General features: G+C 36.6%; 1 protein-coding gene across 1 annotated transcript in view; it reads right to left on the reverse strand.

The window, feature by feature from the left end:
- Positions 1-8,562: 8,562 nt before the first annotated feature.
- LOC136886042 (alpha-tocopherol transfer protein) overlaps positions 8,563-24,646 on the reverse strand; it is a 106,735-nt gene continuing 90,651 nt past the window's right edge. Inside the window, exons 2-7 of the mRNA XM_067158762.2 lie at positions 23,119-23,265; positions 19,872-20,028; positions 17,794-18,046; positions 17,063-17,173; positions 12,581-12,683; positions 8,563-9,467 (exon numbers count right to left, since the gene is read on the reverse strand). Coding sequence (XP_067014863.2) covers positions 9,253-9,467; positions 12,581-12,683; positions 17,063-17,173; positions 17,794-18,046; positions 19,872-20,028; positions 23,119-23,257 — 978 coding nt within the window. The 5' untranslated portion in view covers positions 23,258-23,265 and the 3' untranslated portion in view covers positions 8,563-9,252. The remainder of the gene's footprint in view (positions 9,468-12,580; positions 12,684-17,062; positions 17,174-17,793; positions 18,047-19,871; positions 20,029-23,118; positions 23,266-24,646) is intronic.

The raw sequence follows: 24,646 nt of genomic DNA on the forward strand, positions 1-24,646 counted from the left end.
ATACAAATCAATTTGGATGAATTGAATATTACTACAGAGCAAATTGAAAATAAAGAGAAAAGAAGAGTCTAAACAACAAATACACAAAACTATCACTTAAATCATCAAAAGCAGTGTATTATATCATGGGTTGCAAGATCATCTAGAATGAAGAAGTTTTAGGAAAAGAAGAAATTATCAAGTTTTAAAAAATGAACTTATTTTTTGGTGTACGTACTTTTTGAAGATTTTATTGTATAAGGTTAATTTTGGTGCTCCAATGTGGGCTTAAACAGTGTAAATAAATAAATGTAAGAATGTAAGTTAAAATGTTTCATTTTGAATATCAAGTGGAAGAAACAGTCACAAATATTGTGGAATGATTAATAAAATTGAAAATGTAGTCCGTAAATCCATAAAATCTTTGGGGGAGATATTGTAAAACGTTCTAAATTGATGTACTTGATTTTAAAATGTTATCCAAAAACTCATGTTTAAAACCAAATTTGTGAAGTTTCAAAAATGTGTGCACAGCACATCATTATATTGTCGACCAACAGAAAACATTTTGATCTAGAATTTGCGACTTTTAAGTATCTTAAAAAGTGGTGTGAAATGTCTAAAAAAGAAGAAAGAAAAACAAAATAACTGATGAGGAAAGAAAAAAAGAACAAGAATCATTCTTCCTTATGTTTAAAATGCAGGATTCACTATGTAGTACAAAATATCTGAATATGTCTTCTTTTGTATCGTATAATTTAATGCTGCTGAAGATGGCCAAAACATTTCCTGATCACTAATTTTGTTATGTTTTTGCAATTTTAAATTGTAAACAAAATATAATTGTATGGTACTGATTAGGTGGGCAACTAAACTATTATTATTGTAGAGTAGGTGAAGCTTTATCTGACCCTGTAATAATTAATAGGGGAATTCCTCAAGGCAGTATTATCGGACCTTTGTGTTTTCTTATATATATATAAATGATATGAGTAAAGGAGTGGAATCGGAGGTAAGGCTTTTTGCGGATGATGTTATTCTCTATAGAGTGATAAATAAGTTACAAGATTGTGAGCAACTGCAGCGTGACCTCAAAAATGTTGTGAGATGGACAGCAGGCAATGGTATGATGATGAATGGGGTTAAAAGTCAGGTTGTGAGTTTCACAAATAGGAAAAGTCCTCTGAGTTTTAATTACTGCGTTGATGGGGTGAAAGTTCCTTTTGGGGATCATTGTAAGTATCTAGGTGTTAATATAAGGAAAGATCTTCATTGGGGTAATCACATAAATGGGATTGTAAATAAAGGGTACAGATCTCTGCACATGGTTATGAGGGTGTTTAGGGGTTGTAGTAAGGATGTAAAGGAGAGGGCATATAAGTCTCTGGTAAGACCCCAACTAGAGTATGGTTCCAGTGTATGGGACCCTCACCAGGATTACCTGATTCAAGAACTGGAAAAAATCCAAAGAAAAGCAGCTCGATTTGTTCTGGGTGATTTCCGACAAAAGAGTAGCGTTACAAAAATGTTGCAATGTTTGGGTTGGGAAGAATTGAGAGAAAGAAGAAGAGCTGCTCGACTAAGTGGTATGTTCCGAGCTGTCAGCGGAGAGTTGGCGTGGAATGACATTAGTAGACGAATAAGTTTGAATGGTGTTTATAAAAGTAGGAAAGATCACAATATGAAGATAAAGTTGGAATTCAAGAGGACAAACTGGGGCAAATATTCATTTATAGGAAGGGGAGTTAGGGATCGGAATAACTTACCAAGGGAGACGTTCAATAAATTTCCAATTTCTTTGAAATCATTTAGGAAAAGGCTAGGAAAGCAACAGATAGGGAATCTGCCACCTGGGCGACTGCCCTAAATACAGATCAGTATTGATTGATTGATTGATTGATTGATTGCTTTTATGGCCGCATTGGACCACTGTAATAAATTTCTGTCTGGTCTTCTATGATGTTTTATATTTTTTTTCTTTTCTGATCTTCCAGCATTTCTTCATTCTGATTTTCGTTGTCGTTCTTCTGAAAATACCCTTTTAGTTGCTTCTCTTTTATCACATTTTGGTAGGAATCTAACTTTACTATTCTTCAATTTATTTAATTTTTTGATGTATTCTTTAAATCCTCCAGTGTCATGTCTGATTCTTTCATGTCTTATTTCTTTTATCCAGACAGGTTGTTGCTTTTGTTTCCAAAGCTTTTCCAAAATTCTGCGTATTAACCTGTCTTGAGGTGTTCTCAATAGATGATCAAAGAATGATATTCTCTTCTTTCTCATGAAATCCGTTATAGGTTTTCTTTCCTGATATACCGCTGAATTTGGAATGATGTTACATTCTCCTTCTTTTTGGTACTTCTTATTAATGCAAGTTCTTACTATTCTTCTTTCTATTTTTAAAATGTTGTCTATGTTATTCTTTTGGTTTAGTTTAAATAATGTTTCACTTCCATAAGTTATTTCACGTTGGACTACAGTCTTATGTTTCAATTTTGTATTTATTAACAAACATTTCTTCTTGTATGTATTTCTGGTTACTTTTTGGGCTCTGGATAATTTATTAGTTCTCTGTCCAAGAAATTTTTTCATTGAAATTGTATGTTATAGTTTCTCCAAGGTATTTAAACTGTTTTACAATTTGTTTCTTTCCCACATATCAGAACACTGCTTATTAAAAGGGGATCTATTGCCATTATTTTAGTTTCTTCTATTTTATTATATTGTAAAATTGTCAATACAGAACCACAATGAAATTTATTACTTGTAATATATCTTTTTGAAGACAAAATCTTAGAAAAAGGAACAGCAAAAAGAAGTTCATTAAGATGTGGCACAAATCATGGTCTAGAAATTAAGAGGAACAGCGAGAGAAGAAACATAGGCTTACAGTGACAAAGTATAAAGGAAATAAAGACTATGATTCCCGTACTTGAAACACTATTCATGTAGTATTTATCTTTTCTATCACCTAACAAGTGATGGAAATGTTAACATTGATCCTTTCACGGCCCGTATTTGTAGACATGATATGGGCTTTTGGGCATGTGCCATGTCAAAACAAGGTGAAACTCTTTACGTTTCACCAAGAACTTTGCTCCGCGCCTTCAGAAGAAAATCTTCACCGTTCACGAGGAAGTCTTCTACAATAATGAGGGTTTGAATTGAAGAATTCTTTGCCGTTGGACATGTAGTGGTATACTCGTTCGTCACCAGGCGGCTCTCTATGCTGGCACAGCGCTCCAAGCGGGAGTTGACTACAACATTAAGCCCCGAATAAGATGGTCATTCACACCATGTGTGCGTGAGAAGTATTAGAGATGATATTAGACAAATCAGGGATGAATGTGGTAAGAAATAAATAGAAACAAATAAAATAAAATAAAATGCAATGAAAGACACCAGGATAGAATAGAACACAGCTGAACAGAAGACTTCCTCGTGAACAGTAGAGATTTTCTTCTGAAGACTCGGAGCAAAGTTCTCTGTGAAACGTAAAGAGTTTCACCTTGTTTTGACATGGCACAAGCCCAAAAGCCCATATCATGTCTACAAGTGATGGAAATCATTCTGACATGGAAAGGTATTTTGGATTAAGGCTCATTTAAATGCAAAATTGAGAGTACACTTAGTTGAAGTTTAATAAGAAGACATTAAAAGATGAATAGAAGATTTTATTAAAAATACAGTTTTTTAATAATTACACTGCTTTGCATGGATTTCTATGTCTAACAATGAACAACCGTTCTTAAATACATTTTTTTCCCCTTTAGAATTAAAAAATGCGATCTGTTTATTTCTACCACGTCATGTTTCCATTAATATTCAATATTCAAATTTCTTGAAGATATGTTTGAACACAAGGTACACGTTAACATAAAAACAAGATACATACACTGAGATATTAAAATGACATTGGAAATTTAATCTTTTAATGCAGTTTTTGTTTTAAAATACCAACATTTTTAAGGAATAGTACAGATTAGATATTGAATGCATGATAAAAAGAGTAGGTAAAAGCCAAACATTTATTTCTTGGGAAATGTGACATGATGGAGCAAAACTAAGATCACATTCCTTTTTAGCACCCATAATTTACTATAAAACAATACAAAATAAAAACATCACAATTTTTTTTTAAGATGCAGAGCTGTGTTTTAATATACAGTCTTGTATACTGTATATATTTGATAATATATACATGTACCATTCTTTGATAAGTATTTAAGTAAATGAGAGAGACAACAGCACTTTAAATATATTTAATTATTAAATATTTCACATCATAACATGTAATGTAAAATTCATTCACAGAGTTATAACACAACCATGTAGATTGAGAATCAGTGCTGATATTTAGAAACTTCCAAACATCAGCTTATATGATATGCACTTTATGACCATGGCATGCCGGAGTTTTTCAATTACTGGCTCTGGATACTACACGAGAATATCAGTATCAGAGCGAGGCACACTGGTGGCCTCTGGGAGTTTAGTTGGGAGAGATTTTTATCTGGGATCAACATTGTCACCATTGCTCTTCATACTTGTTATGGATACCGTCGCATTTGACCTGCTTAAGAGAGTTCCTTAGACATTATCGTATGCCAACATCATCGTACTTATAGCCACCATGATAGAGGAACTGCAGGACTGTGTTTAAAAGAGGAGTGACCGTCTAAGCCAGTTCGGCCAAAGCTGAAGTAAAGAAGAGTGAATATTTGGAAACTAACCTGAGCACATTTACTGTCAAGATCAGCAGTCAAGACCTAGTGGAAACTAGCTGCTTTCAGTATTTAGGATCCCTCCCGGAAAGCAACTTGGTGTTGATCAGGAAGTGCAGTATGCCTTAGATAGGAAGGAGTCGCAGGAATACTGTGTGTTGGGCATATGCTAGTCCATCTCAAATCAAAGGAGTATCGTCTGTCCAGTGGTTTTGTACGAAGCCAAGAGTTGGCTAGTTGCCAAACGTGCCGAGCATCCTCTACATACCATGGAGACAAGCAGGTTACGCTGGTCTTTTTAAATACGGTATCTTTTCTTGATCACATAACTGTCATGGCAGAAAATAGAAGTCATTGCTATTCAAGAGAAAATGCAGGAGAGGCACCTGTTCATGTCCTGAGAACAACCACCACCAGCACTGTTTCTTACGATGCCTTCATGAAGTATAGCATCCCCATGGGATGCCAAGAAGACAACAGTCAAGACACTAGTTGCCGATATGAAGATCATTCAGCTATAAGTGAATGTCTGGTATGTGATAGAAAAACATTCTGCTTGTCAATCCAAAGTTTGGACCTTGTACAGCAGGACACAGTACAGTAATCTAATTGCTCAGGTTTGTTTCCCATCCCTGTCACTAATTTAAGACCGATTTAAAGGACTTTAACGGGCTGCAGTCTGACTCAAGTTAAATCAAGATATCATTGTAGAAATGATTTTCTGTAATTTGTCTACTAACAAGAGCACATGTGCTACTCATCTATACTCAAAGGAGCTGAAAGATCTTCTGGTAGCCAGTATTTCAACATGGCTACATTGTTGGCATATTCTTTAGAATATTCATAGTCTTTACAAACATATATCTGATCCAATTAATGACCCAGTTACTACAGAGAAAGTAGAATAAGAGTTGCCTGTGAGCATGGCAAGTCCAGTTCAGCTGCTACATTGGCCAAGTCATACACGACAGGTCACAAATCACGAGCTTTGTGGGAACTGTGAGTGTGCTATCAGTCTGATCTAAGCAGCTGCTGAAACCACACATTTATAATAGTGTGCTAAACAACCTATGGCTAATAATAGGCTTAAGTATTCTATCCTACAACAATTGTGTGTGTAAAATTTATATTGTGTACAGAATCGGCTCATCCTGTCAGCTGTCAGATCATTTCAAGAAAATATCCTTGATAATCAGTCTCTTAAATCATACTGAAATTCATAAATTACAGTAGATCCTCTCTTATCTGACTGCCCACCTGTCATGCAGGAGATAGAGGTCACCAATGGAAAGCTTCATAATGATCAAGTCATTGCTGCTGTTCTCCAGGTTGATGTTAATGACTGAAGATAAAGAACAAAACTAAACAGTCACTCTGCTACCAAGGAAGCATTTGGAGTCTCTTTGAAATACATCGAAAAGCATCCAGCGGCAACACCAATGGTCATGTTATGGACAAATAAATTGAAGGATGCATTTGCAAAATCAAGGATGTTTAATTTGAAACAAAAGATTTAACTTGGTACTCTGTAGGCCTACTACGTAAATTTATATTTTTAGATTTTATTTCAGTGGATACAATATTTTGAAATTTTATAACCTATTTAAAACTAGACTTACTGTATCTCAAGTTTTTCAATTTTTTAATCAAGGCATTTATCTCAGATATTTGCAGAAATTTGTGAGTATAGCTATTGTAATCGGTTGATGACGGTATAGGCTAGATCTACAAAACTACATTTTTTGGCAATGATTGCGTTAAACATATGAATTTTTAAAAGTATGTAGGTACCTCTTCTATTAGTACAGTTAGAGTTATGTGAAATTTTGTTTGTAGTTACTGTTAACTATTCTTCATTCCTCTTTTGTGCTATAATGAAGATTTTTATTTGTTCCTTGGATTATCAATTTTTTTTTTGTAAACTGATTGTGTCCCAGTCCTGTCCTGTAAGTAATGGATAGGAGAGGGTCTACGGTATTTTCATTAATGAGGAGTGTACAAAATAAGAAGCAAAGATGACAATGCACAGTGCTCACAGAAGTTCTCAATGACATCTGAAATAGTCCAGAAAATTCGCCTAGAAAAGTATTCCTCAACAGTGGTTTTCTATGGCTCTATTTCAGCGGCCATGAAGTTACTCTAGTTAAAATGAAGCAAACTATCTCCTTGCTTGACGCGGGTGAGAATCATGCCCTGACTAATACTGAAAAGTACAGGCTAGTATTGTCTGGCTGTGCACCCCATGCAGCCCCCACTGCATGCATGGAAAACTCCATCTGTTCACAATGCATTATGGCTGTGTTATAACTTAAAACCATTCATTCATTCATTCATTCATTCATTCATTCATAGATTTCCTTTTGCTACAACATAAAATTGTAATGAAACTATTTTATCAACAACTTCTAAGGATCGTTAAATGTTAGAGCTATTCTCGCAATAAATTTTGGTCTTTATATAATATATTGCACATGATATACCTGAGGATAGTATTTGTGTAAAATACAGTATTTTCAGGTTATAATTCTAGATAAAAGCTAGAAGTTCCATACCTTCATTCAGACAACCTGCATAACAGTTTTCTGTCTCAACAGAGATTGAACAGATTGCGAATCGTTTCTTATGGATCATACCATTGTATTAAATCTGATTAATGTTCAAGGGAACAAGACACAAGAATGCCCAGGAAATATTATCTTAAATGTAGTGTCAATTTTCATCTTTATGTGATGATTAGGTAAATGGGATGGTGTGACAATAAATATATAACACAGTGTTCCAGTAATTTGCGAATGCCTGTTCAGGTGCTTAGTCATGATCGAAGTATGGGTTTCCACACGCAGATAGACAATTTCTGTTTTTTTTGTGTTTGGGTAAACGCATGAATTTTCAACAGTTACACTGAGCTGAAAACTACTTAATTCTACTTCAAGTGGATGGCAGTCTGCCACAGAGTAGGCCTATCCAGACCAGTATCTCTAACAGTATACTTCAGGGAGACCCGCCTAGCCCAGTGGCATTTGATGGTAGGCCACTGTTGTGCCATGGGGTTTGGTTTGGTACCCATATTATTCAAGAGGTAGCTAGAGAAGAAATTACAACGCCAGGGGCGAATGCTGGTCATGAAAGTCAGGCTTGCTCTTCCATTCGTGAAAGTTAGTGGGGTGGAACATGCATAGTTCTGATTGAATAAAATTCATAAACCCAAAAATCGCTAAATCACATGAACATTTTAATCATGCATTCAAACTGGTTACGTCATACCTTCAAGAATGGCCAAAAGAATAACAATCAGACAAATTTTATAATTATTAACAAATTATTACAAGCCAGTGATTATATAATTTAAAGAAGTAAACGTCAAACTATGTACACAGAAAAACTGCAACTATTTATTAGATCTTCCTACTTGAAAACAAACTACTCTGCGGCTTCTCTTTACAAAACCATCAATAACTTCATCATAGAAAGAGGACTGTAATCTATTTTTTGCAAGCAATCCTTTTTCAATCGACAACATAGCTGAGATACAGAGAACGAACGTACATATTCACTGTTTTTCTCCCTGTGCTGTGTCTAAATCTAGCAGCGCCGGACAGGGCCTACCATTCTTAATAATGTCTGTTTTCTCTTGGATAGTTCTCCGAGAAAATAGATTTGATAGCAAGCTGTCAATAATGCACGGTTCGGAACCCATTGCAGCACGTCAAATCATTCAGAATAGATGATCAGGAACTTACAGTACACTACTCACTGACACAAAACACTAGATCTGTAGCTCTCAGACCAGAGCTTCCTACTACACATTACAAACGTGACAGCTTGCAACCGGCCTTGGAGAGAAGAAACCTGTGCGCGCATACATTTCTCGCTGTGTCGACAGCTCCGCTGAAGCTCCTAAGGTACGAGCAAGCCTCGCTGGACTCGCCAAGATAAATGCAACATGCGATTTGTATAATGCAGATCTATTACAGATACGGTATATATTGCATTTTTTTTTAACTCGCCTGCTTTAGAAAAATATTGCGCTTGCGCAGCAAGCGTAGCATGCTCGGAGAAATCGCCCCTGTACAACGCTTCTGTTTACGGACAACATGCTCATGCTGACTAGAAGCAAACAAGCTCTACAGGACGGACTAACCAAACTGTGCAGTTTTTCACAGAAGAATGATCTAGAAGTAAATACGAGGGGGAGGAAATGAAAATGATGGAATTCAGCTCAATATAAATACAAGCATATTTATTTAATAAATCCTAGAAATATGACTTCACAAATTTACACCATAGTTGTGCTTTGTGATGAATGAGAGATGATTAAATGATTGTCGTATTGACCTTACAACAATGAATGATAATGAAGTTAAAATGAGAAAAAGAAATATGGTATACCATATTATGTAGAATCTCCTGTTTCCATCTCTTCCTCAATAACTATCCTGTGTTATTTACTACCAAGAACCACAAACACACAACACACTGAGAGCAGGAACTGGTACGCAAGAACTAGGAGAATGAGTGTCCTGTTGTCTCTGCTCTCTGTTTGGATTTCTTAATCAATTGATAAACTTCTGAAGGAAGACTCAACCTCCTCGCAGGTCTGTACTGGAGGGAGTGAAGGCGGTGGCTGCTGTCGTACTTCAGGCTGCTGTGCCGGCTGTTGTTGAGGTTGTCGTTTGTTAGGACGCTTGCTGTAATCCATTTTGAGTTGCTCCTCTGCTTGAAACCATTGCAAATATCGGGTCTCCATCAAGTGCCGGCGTCGATCTGCACAGCATTAGCAAGTAGCATGATCAGTAAATATTAGAAATGGCTGGTAGTTTGAAAATCTGGCAGTGCACAATGGATAATAATAATAATAATAATAATAATAATAATAATAATAATAATAATTAGAACATGCATAAATAAACAGTATCAAGTCAATGGACAATAGAGAATAGCATCCAATAAACAGTTTATAAGGAAATTGAATCAGTATTCAGCATGATTAGGAAAAATCATATTCTTTGGACATCTTATCAGAACACCAGACACCAGAATTAGCAGAAGAAAGATTTAAAAATTATGCAATAGCAAGATCAAGATTAAATGGATTATAGAACTTAAGGGTGATTAAGGAACTAGGAATCTTAGATCTTAAAAACAAAACAGACAAAATTAAGATATTTCAAGACACACCCAAAGTACAGACCAAGATCGATAAAAGGTCTAACGGAAGAGTGTTTTCAATTAAAGAATTAAATGGAGCCTCTCTCAGAATGAAGAAAATTTGGGGTAGGTAAGGAAAGGGTTATACTGCCCGAAGGCAGGTCCGAACCTCCGCAGAAAAATTTGGGGTGATATGAAATAAAAAAGTCCTTTGTGGTCCAATCAATGTAAGCCATTAAAAAAAAAAAAAAAAAAAAAAAAATTGGCTCTAAATTCTTAGCATCTGAGTATGCTTATCATCCAGACTCTTTCTTGTATTCATAGAAGTGTTAGTTCCATCACTGCTAATCATTACAATTTCAATTGCAAAACAGGAACTGGTAAATGTTGATTCTGTAGTCAGATCATCTATCACCAAATCTACTTGAGTGGTGTTAGCAATATGCAAGCCACTGGATGCCACTGTAAATAACCACCAGCTGACACAGAGCTGCTAGATGGTGTTTCCACATTGACCAATGTAAATAAAATGAAATATTCCTGTAGTGCTTGTTAAAATTATGTTGAAATGCTGCTGGACATTGTCAGGACGGCACATGAAGATAAGGTTAAAACTAACACATTCTTAATTTTTGGTTGGTATAAATTTGCAATTCATTCATTCATTCATTCATTCATTCATTCATTGACACTGCAATGATGATCATACTCCAATGATAAGAATTTAGAGCCTAATTTATTTTTCAGATTTCACACTTAGTTCATCCTGGATTTTAATGTTAAGTGTGTGTTTGTACATTAGTTTTCATGTCAATTGTGTGTTTTTACATTTGTGTAGGTATTAGATGTATTACATTAAGGCTGAAGATGGCCAGCCAAGGCCAAAACTAGTCCCTAGTTTAGTAATGTAATTCAATAATATTGCATAAAGTATTGAAAAAGGTGGATCATATGACATTAATTTAATTATTATAGTTATCACTTGTGTCCAGAAACTGCATAGCATCACTTGTAATTTACAAAAGAAGAAATATTTACAGTTATATTTACGAAAACCAAAAATATTTATAGCTACGAAGAGCACACACAACTCTCCACATCGGCGTCAATCTTAACACTGCTGTAACCTGTAGCCTAACAGTGAGCCAAACTCTTACACTGTAGGGAGTATTCGCATTTCCATCAGAGACCACCACCATACAGAACTAGGATTTGTACAGCGACACTATTCGAATAACTGAAGAAGTTCCAAAAAACACTGCCAGATTTCATATTACGTCAGTAAGCAATTAAGTTCTTAGTACTAGCCTAAAACAACAAATACTGTGCTCCCTCGTGTGGGACCAAGTGGCAAATACCATGCGCACTTTATTGACTGTCCGTAGGTGCACTCAACAGGTTAACAGATGCATATATATTTTAACCCTAAACAGCAAAGAATAGAACTGCTATATTGTCTGCAAAGCAAAGCATGCCTATTCTTTCTCCTTGAATCTTGATGCCTTCAGTTGGTGGTAAATTATAATTTATCTATTGCTTTTCGAATATATGCATTATTAACCCTAGAATGCAAAACCTTAATTTTGACAGCGGCAATTTGGTAAAAATGAGTCAATTTCTAGCGTCTTCACACGCCACACTGCTGTCCATTGTAGTACCTTCCTAATTGATCATAAAAGTTCTCGTGAGGAGTTCTATTCCGTGATCTATTCATTCATGAGTAAAATAGTTCATATCGAGCCGTAAATTTTACGAGCTTTTGTGTTTACATGGTGCAGCTATGGGAAGTAAGTATTCAATATAGAATGATAATGCAGCTTAGGTTTGTGACGTAAGTAAACAAGGCATGTTTATATACTCAACGAGTGAAAATACTAGTCCTTTTCCCATTTTAATTGTTTTAGTCGAGTATCCTAAGAGGAAACTATCAGGAGTTTGATGCGAAAATTGCACTAATGCTTGAAGATACTGAGGAGGAAGGTGATGGTAATAAGTCGAGTGCTGACAAAGAATAGGACAATATTGTACCAATTGAAACTGATGAGAGTGTAGAGCAGTCAAATGAACAAAACAAAACAAAATCCTCCGAAGATCCAGAAGCCAGTGAAGACTAGTGTATAGAATCCTTTCAAGAAATCCAAATATTGTTATCCAGCTGAGTGAAGCACTTATAAGACGACTTATGGAGGAAAGACTTGACATCTCAAGCATGCAGGCCGACTGCTGGATAATTATACGGGCAGCTTTAAGAGTTACAAGTGGACCCTCTCAAGTGGAAGCCGGATCCAGCGACATGAAGAGGACAATTTCCCACATGTCCTTTTAAAAATGAGGTGAATGACGATGTAACATTGCAGTCAGCGAGTCAGTGTAAATGGGCGTACTGCAGAGAATACCATGCAAATCAGTGTGTAAATTACTCCTGATGAACGAAACATTTATGTGCGATGTTTTTGTGGATTTTCACAAGCATAAGGAGGACCTAGCAGCATGAAGAGGGCTAATACACTACTGTGAAGAGGTGAATAACCTCATGTTGCAGTTAGTATCAGAAGGTGGCCAATTGCAAATATTATGGTAATCAGTGGACAGATTACTCTTTATTGAAGAAAAGGCTGCTATGCATGATAATTTTTTTAATATAGTGATGTGTATGCTGCAAAATAATTAATGGGAAGTGCAGTCTTAAATATTCTAGGGTTAACAAGAATCAGAGTGAACAGCCTTACCATGTAATGTTTGAGATGTTTCTGCATCACCACCATAGTCTTCAGGCAGGATAGACAAAGGCATGAAACGGGCCAGGGATTCCACTGGACCATGGAGATGGAGCTGAAAGAGAATTATAAACTCATTTAATTCCTTCCAGTAGTATAGGAACACGATTATGACTATTATAAAAGAGGGGAAAAAAAAAAAAAAACCCAACACATTTGAGATGCGGCATTATACCAAAAACCAAACCCCACGGCACTTAATGCCCTTGAAAGGGCTCTGGCCTGCCCAGCAACCGCTGCCCAGCCCGAAGGCCTAGAGATTACGAGGGTCCATGTGGTCAGCACGACGCATCCTCTCGATCGTTATTCTGGGCTTTCGAAACCAGGGCCGCCATCTCACCGTCAGATAGCTCCTCAATTCTAATCACGTAGGCTGAATGGACCTCGAACCAGCTCTCAGGTAGAGAGAAAAATCCCTGACCTAGCCGGGAATCTAACCTGAGGCCTCCGGGCGAGAGGCAGGCACGCTACGCCTACACCATGGGGCCGGCTGTGGCATTATACACTGACGTTTATGAAAATTGCAACACCAACAAGGAAATGCATGATAGGTACATGACAATATACAAATGATTTAACTTTACAGATTTGTACAGGATCTCTGAACTTGAGTACTCTGTATTTTGTGTAGCCTATACTTGCTGCAATCAGAGTCCCTAAATTTTGTAGAATGGAATCTGAGAGGTTCTGGATATGTTCTGTGGAATCTCCCTCCATGCAGTTTGCATGAGAGTCCACAAACCTGGTTACTGGAGGACTGAAGAATAAGTTGCCGACGAACTATATCCCAGACATGTTTGATGGGCGACATGTCAAGCGATCATGCAGGCCAGGGAAGCAATGGTACCTGTTCTTCGAAGAAGGCTTGCGCATTTGCCACGTGTGGCCGGGCATTGTCCTGCTGAAATGTGACATGTGGAATTTCCTGAAGGAGAGGAAGTACATCAGGCTATAAAACCTTCCTCATGTATCTGTTGCTGTTTAGATTGTTCTCAGTACGCAGGAGGCAAGGTCAGTTGTTGTACCCAGTGGTTCCTCAAACCATCACACTTTGTGTTTGTCCGCTATGCTGCTCAACAACGCAGGCTGCCAGATTGTGCTCACCAATGTAGTTGCATGAAATAAATTTCATCTTAAAGCTCGTATTGTCAGTAGTATAATCGTGCAAGATTCTCAATCAGAAACTCCACCTTTACAATACTGATATTTTGTTTTTATTCTTCAAGTCAACATAAATAACTATTGGGACATTTTTCTTCCATTATTGTGGACATCTTCAGCAGATTTTACATAGGATAAATGAAAAAATACAACAAGGACATTAGAAATACATTAAAAATTAAAATATGTTTCCGCTTAATAGGCTGTGCTATTATCATGGATCTATAATTGTAATGTTCCCTTTGACATTTCTTTAAACATAATGCATCTGGAATATGAAAGGGCTGTGTATATTGGACATATCCATTAAATTTGAACATATTCAAGGTGTAATATCAGTTAGCTACAATGGAATTTAAAATTGAAACTACTACAATAATACGAATCATATAAACAAAAACTAGAATAAAATTGAAAGAGACTAAATTATATCCTAACTTATAACAAAAACAATTTTTACAGATTTTAACTTAGTAATTTACAGATATACTTTTTACATAATTTTTTTAAGATCAGGTAGGAAGAAAATCCACAGCCTGTTTCCAGTTATTCGACCGGGTCAGGAATGTAATGAATGAAACCGCCATCTAGCGGCGAGGATAGGAATTGTACCGGCTGCCAAAGCCTGTCACACTCCTTTGGCACAATGATTAATGAATGATAGATGAAATGAAATTATATATTATAGTGTGTTGGTGGAATGAAATATGACTGGGAAAACCGGAGTACCGGTACCCGGAAGAAAGAAAACCTGTCCTGCCTCCGCTTTGTCCAGCACAAATCTCACATGGAGTGACCGGGATTTGAACCATGGAACCCAGCGGTGAGAGGCTGGCGTGCTGCCACCTGAGCCACGGAAGCTCTTTCAGGTAGGAATGAAACAATAATTTCCTTAATTTATGTTTAAATTTATTAAATGTTGAAATATATTATTTAAACAAATATTTTAAACAAATAATTCTTCAGACTATTTGTTCCATAAGTTACTGTACCTGATTGACAGGTATAAATATTTGGATTTTTTAATCTGTCATGTTGGTGTACATCTCTCATCTTGTATGAAAACAATAAAATTCATAACAATCTTAACATTTTTGAAAATATAAACAGCAGCATTGAACTTAATCTCTAATTCCAAAGGTAGTATCCTAGTCTGATCATGAAGAACTTCAGTTGATGTTAAATATGGTGCTCCTAACTAATTTCTAATGGCCCTATTCTGTAGAAATTTTAGTGGTTTCAAATCAGTTTTACACCTGTGACCCCAAATGATGATCATGTAAGTTATGTAACTGTAACTGATGGGATTCACCTCAATACACCAATAATTGGAGCAATATAATCAAACTAGGGACATGCCATTTCCAGCTTAAGTTATTAACCATTGTCACTTTTTTACTTGCTGTGTAATATTTTCCAATTAGTACCTGGTTAGTAATCAACTTGGTCGCTCTAGGTTTATGAAATATCATAAATACCATCCTTTTGGTGTTTAGTGATAACTTATTTAACACTGATGATGATTATGATGCTTGTGATGATAATGCTTGTTGTTTAAAGGGGCCTAACATCGAAGTCATCGGCCCCTAATGGTACGAAATGAGACGAAATGAAATGAAAAAAATTAAAAGCCCAAAAATATCCACTGACCACGATTCAAAACGTGAGGACGAAGAATGAATGGATAGATGGATATGAACTTAAAACGATCAGTGGAACCGACTCACAGTGCCTCACATGCACAGAAGCTGGCGTAGAACAATAGAATAACTGACCAAGGGACTGCTTCTATAGCACAATACTGAATCGATGATACTTTTAGTCAAAGGGGGCCCAAAATCCACGTCAGCGGCCCCTCACAATGGTACTTATCGCTAGGAAAGTAGAACCATGGTATTTGTCAAGTTGCGGTATTAATAAGAGTAGCGTAGACTCGCGGTATTCCACACATTATGGTACTACTCATAGGTAAGGAAATTAGCGCATGTTTACAGATCTACGCTGTTTCGCACATGGCGGCGCCATTTACAGGCAACGCAAACCTATGGTGTTCATCACATAAGGGTACTAACCACAGGGACTTACTATCCTGTGATGTTCCTCATATAGTGGGTACTAATCATAGGCAAGTCAGAACCATGGGTTCCTTCACCCCATGGTGTCGTTCATACAATGCCACTAATCACAGGTACTGTAAGAGCCATCGCACTCTCATTTGCTACTAATCACAAACCTATTTGGTACCCAACATAGTGGTACTGCATGCAAGTAAAAGCGACCCATGGTGTTCCCTGCATGGTGGTACTAATCACAAGTAGTTTCATGGTTCTAATTTGATCATCTCTTGGTCGCCTCTTTTAGTCACCTCTTACAACAGGCAGGGGATACTGTGGGTGAATTCTTTGTCCATACCCCCCACCCACAGGGGTTTATTTAACATCAGCCAGCTTTTTAGAAGTTTAAGGTCCTCATTCATGTCAAAGATTAAATGATCAACAGTATCACTGACTTAAAAACTATTAATATCGTCAGCATACAATGATGCCGTACCGTGAAGAGAAAAGTGTTTTATACCCTTGATATGTATTAAAGAGAATAGATCCTAAAATTGATCCTTGAGGTACTCCACAACTGATTGGTAGGTTATTGCTTTCAGTTCTATTTACTGAACAATACTGGGTGCGCTCATATAGATAGCTTTTAAACAAATTCAATATGATCCCTTTTATCAAGATACACTCAAGTTTATTTAATAGGATTGAATGGTCTACTTTATCAAAAGTTTCTTGTAAATCAATAAAAAGTCCCAGAGAAAATTTATTAGTGTAGGGCTTCTTCAATTTAAGTAAAAATTGAAATTTTATGTAATGAAATTCATATCTTGTAATAAGATGCTACTGAAGTAAGTGAAGCATTTCACTCGTTTTTCTGCTGCCCAGCAGTGATCATTGAGATAGTAGCACGATTACCAGTCAACATGGTTTTTATTTGATCAACACTAAAAATGTAGTCCAACTTTTCCAGCCTCTGTGTCTAAGCTGTTAGTCATGTCTTGTAGAGAGGTACTGGTTTCCACCAGCAATGCAATGTCATTGGAAAAGATAGAGGTCAGTGAGCTGCGTATGGTCATTTTTTGAGATTGCAGAAGAAGTAGAGGATCTTAATGGGTGAATAAGTTACGTAAGTTTAGTCAACATGATTTTTATTGAATTAAATAACATTTTCAGATTATCCAGTAATGTAACTGTGGAAGGATCAAAAGTTCGTACTCACCAGTTGGACTAATTCACTCTTCATTAGTGGCTTTACAATGGCCAGCACACGATCCATAAATGCTACTGTGTTAATGACATGGACTCCTTTCAATCTAGCAGGATGGGCATCCTATAAGAGTGCAGATAAAGAAATTTAAATAAGAGAAAAAAAGTAAAACAATCTTAATATTTTACTTGTGTTTAGTGCAACATAATAGCCTACCTACTTTGTACAGAATATGAAAGAAATTTACAGAACTTCAAGGTATTATTGTAGGTTATAGACAGCTGATGTGAAGGGAGTATCAAGAATGATAGAGCATGTATTATATTGAAGAAAAGAGGAAAGGTAATTCAGTATTTAGGACAGGTACGGTAATCAGAAACCCTCTCAAGAAAGGGATGAACATCAGGAAGGATACATGAAGATCTAATATTTCAGAAGGGGAAACTGCAGGAACTTTTAGTACTTTTTGCAGGTTTCTGTCCACCTCTGTACAGCCAAACTCCCTTGGTTTCCTCATCTAAAGATTAGGTGAAAATCTAGTTGGTTAATCTCCCTAAATATTGGAATGCTAAAATCTCAAAAATTAAAGTCCATTTCAGAGAATTTCCAAGTGGGTATTGATTTTGTACCATGCATATTAACCTTTCACAAGCTCAACAAAATCAGTATCTACCACACTACAGACATGTCAATGAAAGTAACTAATTTGTTCTAGCTCATATCAGATGACCATGGACATTTACCTGTATATAGATCATGAACTTCCTAATCGCTGGGAGACTGATCCTCATCAGATGGCCCCACGACACTCCCGTCATATCAAACACGACGACGTACCCTGGAACCAGCCCATCTTCAGCTAGACAGATATCATTCCACATGAAGAATAGCTTCAAGCAGGTGACAAAGTGCATTTTTGATGGATCATATTCAGTCATTCGGTATAATAACACTCTGTACCCTTCTGGAGTAGGTGTTGGAAGCGGTACTAAGTTCCTGGAAGAAAGAAGAGTGCAGACACATGAATACAAATGAACTTTCCAAGAATTTACATTTATTTCTATTTTAGTTTCACAAGCTAGAAATGTTAGTAGAGGCATCTATTTTTTGCTAAAATCAGTATCTACCACACTATTTACCTTTAAGCAAAATCACAAAATAATTGACAAAATTATGTGGAATCACTCTTTGATGCAAGAAGCATAATGAAAGGTGATTTAGAAAATGAATCTCATTTAGTAAAGCAAATTCCCATCCTATGACAACTTTCATCAGAATATCTTGAGTCATACACAGTGTTTAGGGATCTACATTTAAGTTCACATATAGTAGGTAAAGGTATTGATTTGATTGCCCTTGTCTTTCCCTGAAATCAACTTACGGGTATTTTGACAGGTAATTTTCAATGTACTGTTATATAATGTGAGAGAAGAACAGAATATGGAACTTTTTTTTTTTCAGAGTGATATATAAATTATGTACATACGTTATGCCTACTTGTTAAAGTTGCATGTATTCCCCTCTGCCCCCTCCCCTCCCTACCCCCTTACCCCACCAAACATCCTTGCTTTGATATATGTAATGTGTTTTTTCAGCAGAAGCATAAACTTCATATTTCTTGTACATATGTAAAAATAAAATATGTTTTTTTTGGCAAATATGTTATCAACTCTCTTGGTTTAGCTTTTAGAGCCACTGCAGGGGTACCTAGACCTTATTGTGAGATGGCCAGCAGATGGTAAATGGGATGGACAGTCAGGTTGTAAGTTTCACCGGAAGGAAAAGTCCTCTCAGTTTTAATTACTGTGTTGATGGAGTGATAATACCTCATGGGGATCACTGTAAGTACCTATGTGCAAATATAAGGAATGACTATTGGGATAATCACATTAACAATTTTGTTAATGTTACAGATCTTTTCACAGGGTTATGAGGGTATTTAGGGGTTATAATAAGGATGTATAAGTCTCTGGTAAGACCCCCAACTAGAATACAGTTGCAGTGTATGGGATCCACACTAGGATTAAGATAGTTTGTACGAGAAATGGAAAAGATCCAAAAGAAAGCAGCACAATTTGTTCTGGGTGATTTCTGACAAAGGAGTACTATTATGATAATGTTGTAAATTTTGGGTAGGGAAGATCTGGGAGTAAGGAGACGAGATGCTCGACTAAGTGGAATGTGAAACTTACTGCACTGAAAAAAGAGGAGACAGAATTCGCCTTGTCAGTACTAATCAAAAAATGATTTAATATATGTTAATTAATCATACATATTTCATACATGTTTTCTCTAATTGAAATAGTGAAATACAGTACTTTCTCTGAAGAAGAGAGTAACTTCTTGAAACATGATTAATTAACATTTATTAGTTCTTTAATTAGTATTGACAAAGCAGATTCTTTACCTCCCATTTTTTCAGTGCAGTAAGTTTACCACTAAGTATTTAGTATGGACCAATAGACCATTATTATGGTCAATTTTCTAGATTCGAACTGCAATGTTTCAAGCTGTCAGTGGAGAGATGGCATGGAATGGCATTAGTAGGTGAATAAGCTTGATTGGAGCTTTCAAAAGTAGGAAAGATTATATTACAAAAATAAAGAGCAGAAACTGGGTAAATATTCATTTGTAGGACAAGGAGTAAGGGATTTGAGTCATTTATCAAGGGAAATGTTTGATGAATTTTAAAGTTCTTTGAAAATGTTAAAGAAAAAGCTAGGTAAACAGTCTATATGAAATCTGTCACCCAGTGGAAATAATGCTTTGGCCCTGGTGGCCATTACGTGCCGAGATCCCTGGAGGTCTTGTAGATACTTACGCTAGATCCAGAGTCTTCTGCAGTTCTGGTAGCAGTAGGTCCCTCTGTCCAAACAACTCAGGCCATCTCGTCCTGACACTGTAGTAACACTTGATGGTGGCTTTGGTCTTTTCTATTTTACCATAACAACTGTGCAGGAACATTATAATGTGTTCATCTGGAATATCAGAACACAATAAATAAATTTCAAAGTCATTATCAGCAAATTCAAACTCTCCAACAGTCAGCAGTATTTCCACTACAGCAGTTTTAATGCATATCACATGGAACTACATTTGCCATTCAGCCTTGCCATCCAGGGCAAATTGAATCTGTTCAACCCTGGATGATTATGCTTTTTTAAAGGGAGCTAACATCTAGCTCATTGACTCCCAATTATACGAGATGAAACAAAATGAAAAAAGTAAAATTTACCCACCGACTAGGATTGAAAAACAGACGATTATTTTAAATTCATAATCAGTGGATCTAATATGCAATACCATATTTCCTTACCATACATAATTATTACAAATAGTTTAAAATTTAATAAAATTGAATAAGAAATTGCCTTTGCAGTGAAATAATTTATTTAATTCAGATGAAAAGTTCAAACCATATTAAAATATACACAAAAAAATCTAAAAGCATAGTCAAAAGAATTGTAACAAACAAACAAACAAATAAATAAATGAACTTAAATTTTAAAGACTACAAAACAGCATTTTTAGTGCACATTTATTGCTATCAAGAAATTATTCTTAATTTCAAAATAAATGTTCAGTTCTTAAAATAATATATGCTGTCCGCAGAGACCCAGCTGTAGAATGACCATCAACAAGAAAGGAGCAAAATAAACCTCTTTTTTTGTTTGGAAAGAGCAGAATTAGAATCAATTTCTCACTTCAGTACCTCAGAAACACAGTCATTGAAGACAACATTGTCAACCAGGAAATGCTCAGCAGAACACACAAATCAAGTCAAAAATCTACCCTGGGACTGCAAAATCCCACAGAAAGGAAAAACAACCTTGCACCACACCTGTACTGCAGCATTTAAAGAAGACTAAATATGTCTTTGCTTAAATAAGTATTTAATACTGTTGATTGGCTGCAAGTACTTTCTCCTGTATCGAAAACAGAGGTTTTACTAAAAGGAAGACATGGGCCTGGGAGTATTTCACAGAAGTTCCAGAAAACAAAGTGCATTGTAATATTTGTTTCTAGTGTGTTAGTTCTAAAGGTAAAAATATTCTCACACATGGTTTAGAACAATGACTACAGCAGCATTCAGGCAACAGGAATGAGATTAATTAAAACTATGAATCAAACTACTCGAAAAGACAAAATCAGGAAGGAAGTAAATAGGAAGGTAGCTCAGTGAGGTCCCTATTACCAGTGTAATGAAGCGTAGACTTCAGTGGCATGGGCAAGTTGTGAAAATGAAGAGAGAGAGACCTGCCAGAAAATAAGTTTACAATACTGTCCAAGGAAAAAGAACCAAGGGGAAGGCCAAAGAAATGCTGGATAGACACAGTGAAATGAAAGATGGATGAGAGAGTTCTCAAATGGTAAGATGTCCTGGAACAGAAGATGTATGCAAACAGGAAGAGATGACAAATGCTTGTCCACCACACCTGGGAAACTGGAACTGGAAAAAAATAATTAATTATGAACCAGTTTTATTGCGCGAGTAATAACTTCTAATTAGTTTAGAATAATAGCCTCTTACATTATATCTAATTTCAGTTTTATTTGATTTAGTGATTTTATTTAGAATGTACAGCACATGACATGGGCCTGGGAGTATTTCACAGAAGTCCCAGAAAACAAAGTATAATGTAATATATGTTTCCAGTGTATTAGTTCTGAAGGTAAAAAAATACTTGGAGCCCATTGAAGAGCCATTAGCTATTTGAAGGCAGTCCAGCATTGTTATTAGTTCTATTTTGCAGGCTGTGGTATTGGTAACTTAAACCAAGTCTTGTTCTTCATTCTTTTTCTTTTTTAAAATAAGTAATTTGTAAATTTATATTTCAACAAAGTTTAAAAAGAAACAATAAGTTGTCCATTTGCAAGTAATATTTTGTAACGTTTCGGAGAGTTTTCAAACTGGGTTTTGTTATATTTCATTTCATTTTTGGAGATAAACAATTATATTCTATTTTTAAAAAATAGAATGTACATATTCTCTTCTCTCCTCCCTAGAATTTATCCTGTGTAAAAGCAGGCTCCACTTTTCTGCGCTTTGCTTTTTATCGTGTCCAATCTTTGGTAATAATAATTTTGTGTGGCTATTTCTAGCCGAGTGCAGGCTTTGTAAGCCAGACCCTCCGATGAGGGTGAGCGGCACTTGGCATATGTAAGTAACTGCATGTTATTGTGGTGGAGGATAGTATTGTGTGTGGTGTGTGAGTTGCAGGGATGTTGGGGACAGCACACACACCCAGCCCCTGGCCATTGGAATTAACCAATGAAGGTTAAATCCCCGACCCGGCCGGGAATCGAACCCGGGACCCTCTGAACCGAAGGCCAGTATGCTGACCATTCAGTCAACGAGTCGGACCAATCTTTGGTGTCAACTGAATTCACCCACCAAGAACATGTCTCTTCGTATGTCAACCCATTGCTTCCCCAGCCGCCTTTGTGTTTGATGGCCCTCAGGGTTAAAATCCAATCTCTTCACAATTCAAGTATTACTGCTTTGCGGTACCATCTCAGGTGACCATTTTTTCCAAAAATGGTGTTACTAGAAATACTGCTCTGACATCAGTGTTTCTTTCGTGGTCCAATTTAAAGAGTCTCAAAAGCTGCTGAAGCATCTTCGTTTCTATTATGTGGAGACACTTTTAATGTTTTTTTGCAACTGTCCAGCACACTGTCCTGTATAGTACCACCAGACTATGAAGGTAAGGAATTCTAAAAAGATGTCGCTCATGCAAATTATAATGTGATCATTTAAAACAGTTTGAGAGCTGCACTTCAAGAGAAGAATGTTTATAAAATGTTATGACTTTTTTAGATGCAGGATAAAGTTCTTACAGCCAATAAATACTATTCAATACTTATTTAAGCGGGGACATGTTTTGTCTTCATTGTATGCTTCCTCAGTGCATAATTTGTTTGATCAATAACTTGGCTTGAAAGGGGTTATGAGATTCTCAATATTTTGTTTGCCAGCCTTGAGAAAATCGAGAATGAGAATTTCCACCCCTGCTTCATGATTTATTTTAGGCCAAATGTCTACATTCTGCATTTACATGTCTCACCTGTAATGTTGGGTATATGCGGCATAGTCTTCAACCAAGCTCTGATTTCTCTGACGTCATCTTCCCAACCTGGAGGTCTTTGGCTTTCGGGCAGTCCATTCAGGTACGGATGCTGTACAGGTTCTGTGGTTGTCGACATAATGATATCTGAAAACAAATAAAGTAACCGGTTATTACATATTCAGAATGGTTTTCACATATCTTACAAGGTAATATTAACTGTATGGCTATTGATAGCCTGGTGCAGCAATTATAAGGCAGACTCTTCATCAAGAGTGGGTGGGTGGCATTTACAACATTTGTGGAACTGCATGTTATTGTAGTAGAGCTGTGAAAGTTGCAGGATGTTTGGGACACTACAAACACTCAATACCTGAGCCAGGGAATTAGCCATTTAAAGTTAAAATCTCTGGCCCAACCGGGAATCAAACCTGGGGCTCTCTGATCTGAAGGAGACTACGCTGACAATTCAGCCAAGGTGCAGACTTACATGGTAAGAAATGCAGATTGTCTCAAGTATTTATCAAACACTTAGAGCAGTTTACTCCTTACTCAAAAGATTGTTGTTTCAATTTAGAGATTTAAGGTGATGTGATCAACCCCACATACTTTTATGCAATGTGCCTGATAACCCCCATAGCTGAGCTGTGTACTGGTATTTGAAATTAATTGGGTCCAAAATCTTTGCAGCACCTTCAAATAGTCAGGACCCAGGTCTGAATCACATTCCGAACAGCATGGCTAACATCAGAATTTGAAACTAAAGCCTGACTAACTGGATAATCTTACCATGAGCTAACAAAGCACTGGATGTTAGAAAATATGTCCCAAAAGGTTAAGATTTCTTTTTGTATTACAAAGGTTGTGGTGATGGCCAGGCGAGGGGAGTTGCGGAGAAAATGAACAATGAAGATATTGTAGCATCGGCCATCATCTATCCTGGGGCCGCAATCAAGAAGGTATTGGAAAACACGGAACAGGCAGCAAGAAATCTCTGAAGTCATGATGCAGTAGTGATCATCGGCGGGACGAACGACGTAGCTCACGACGACGCTAAGAATGTCATTTCTCAACTTAAATGTGCACTAGGTAAGCTGACTCACACTAACATCTTTGCAGTGAACGTGCCCCACAGGCATGATTTGATTAGAGACTCGTGTGTGAACACTGAAGTGGACAAAGTTAAAACAGATATGGTTAAAATTTGTAAACATTTTCGTAATACACAGGTAATTGATAGCAGCAGTTTCGAGATACACTGTTACACAAAGCATGGCCTTCATCTAAGCAATTCAGGTAAATAAAAGATAGCAAATATTGTTCTAGATTTTATTAATCTTAAGATATGTTCTATAAAAAAAAGGCAACTCCCTTGAGTTATAATACTGACCAGGAAAACTAGTAGAAAGAGCCAGCTGTACTTCAAGCTGGCTCAGTCAATTAGAAAATGAAACTCAGGAAAGGGATGGTAATTTAAATGTCTTATGGCTAGGGGTAATCTGAAAATTTGAGTCACGAAATTCAAAGT

This window comes from Anabrus simplex, chromosome X (assembly GCF_040414725.1).
Source record: "Anabrus simplex isolate iqAnaSimp1 chromosome X, ASM4041472v1, whole genome shotgun sequence".
Lineage (NCBI taxonomy): Eukaryota > Metazoa > Arthropoda > Insecta > Orthoptera > Tettigoniidae > Anabrus > Anabrus simplex.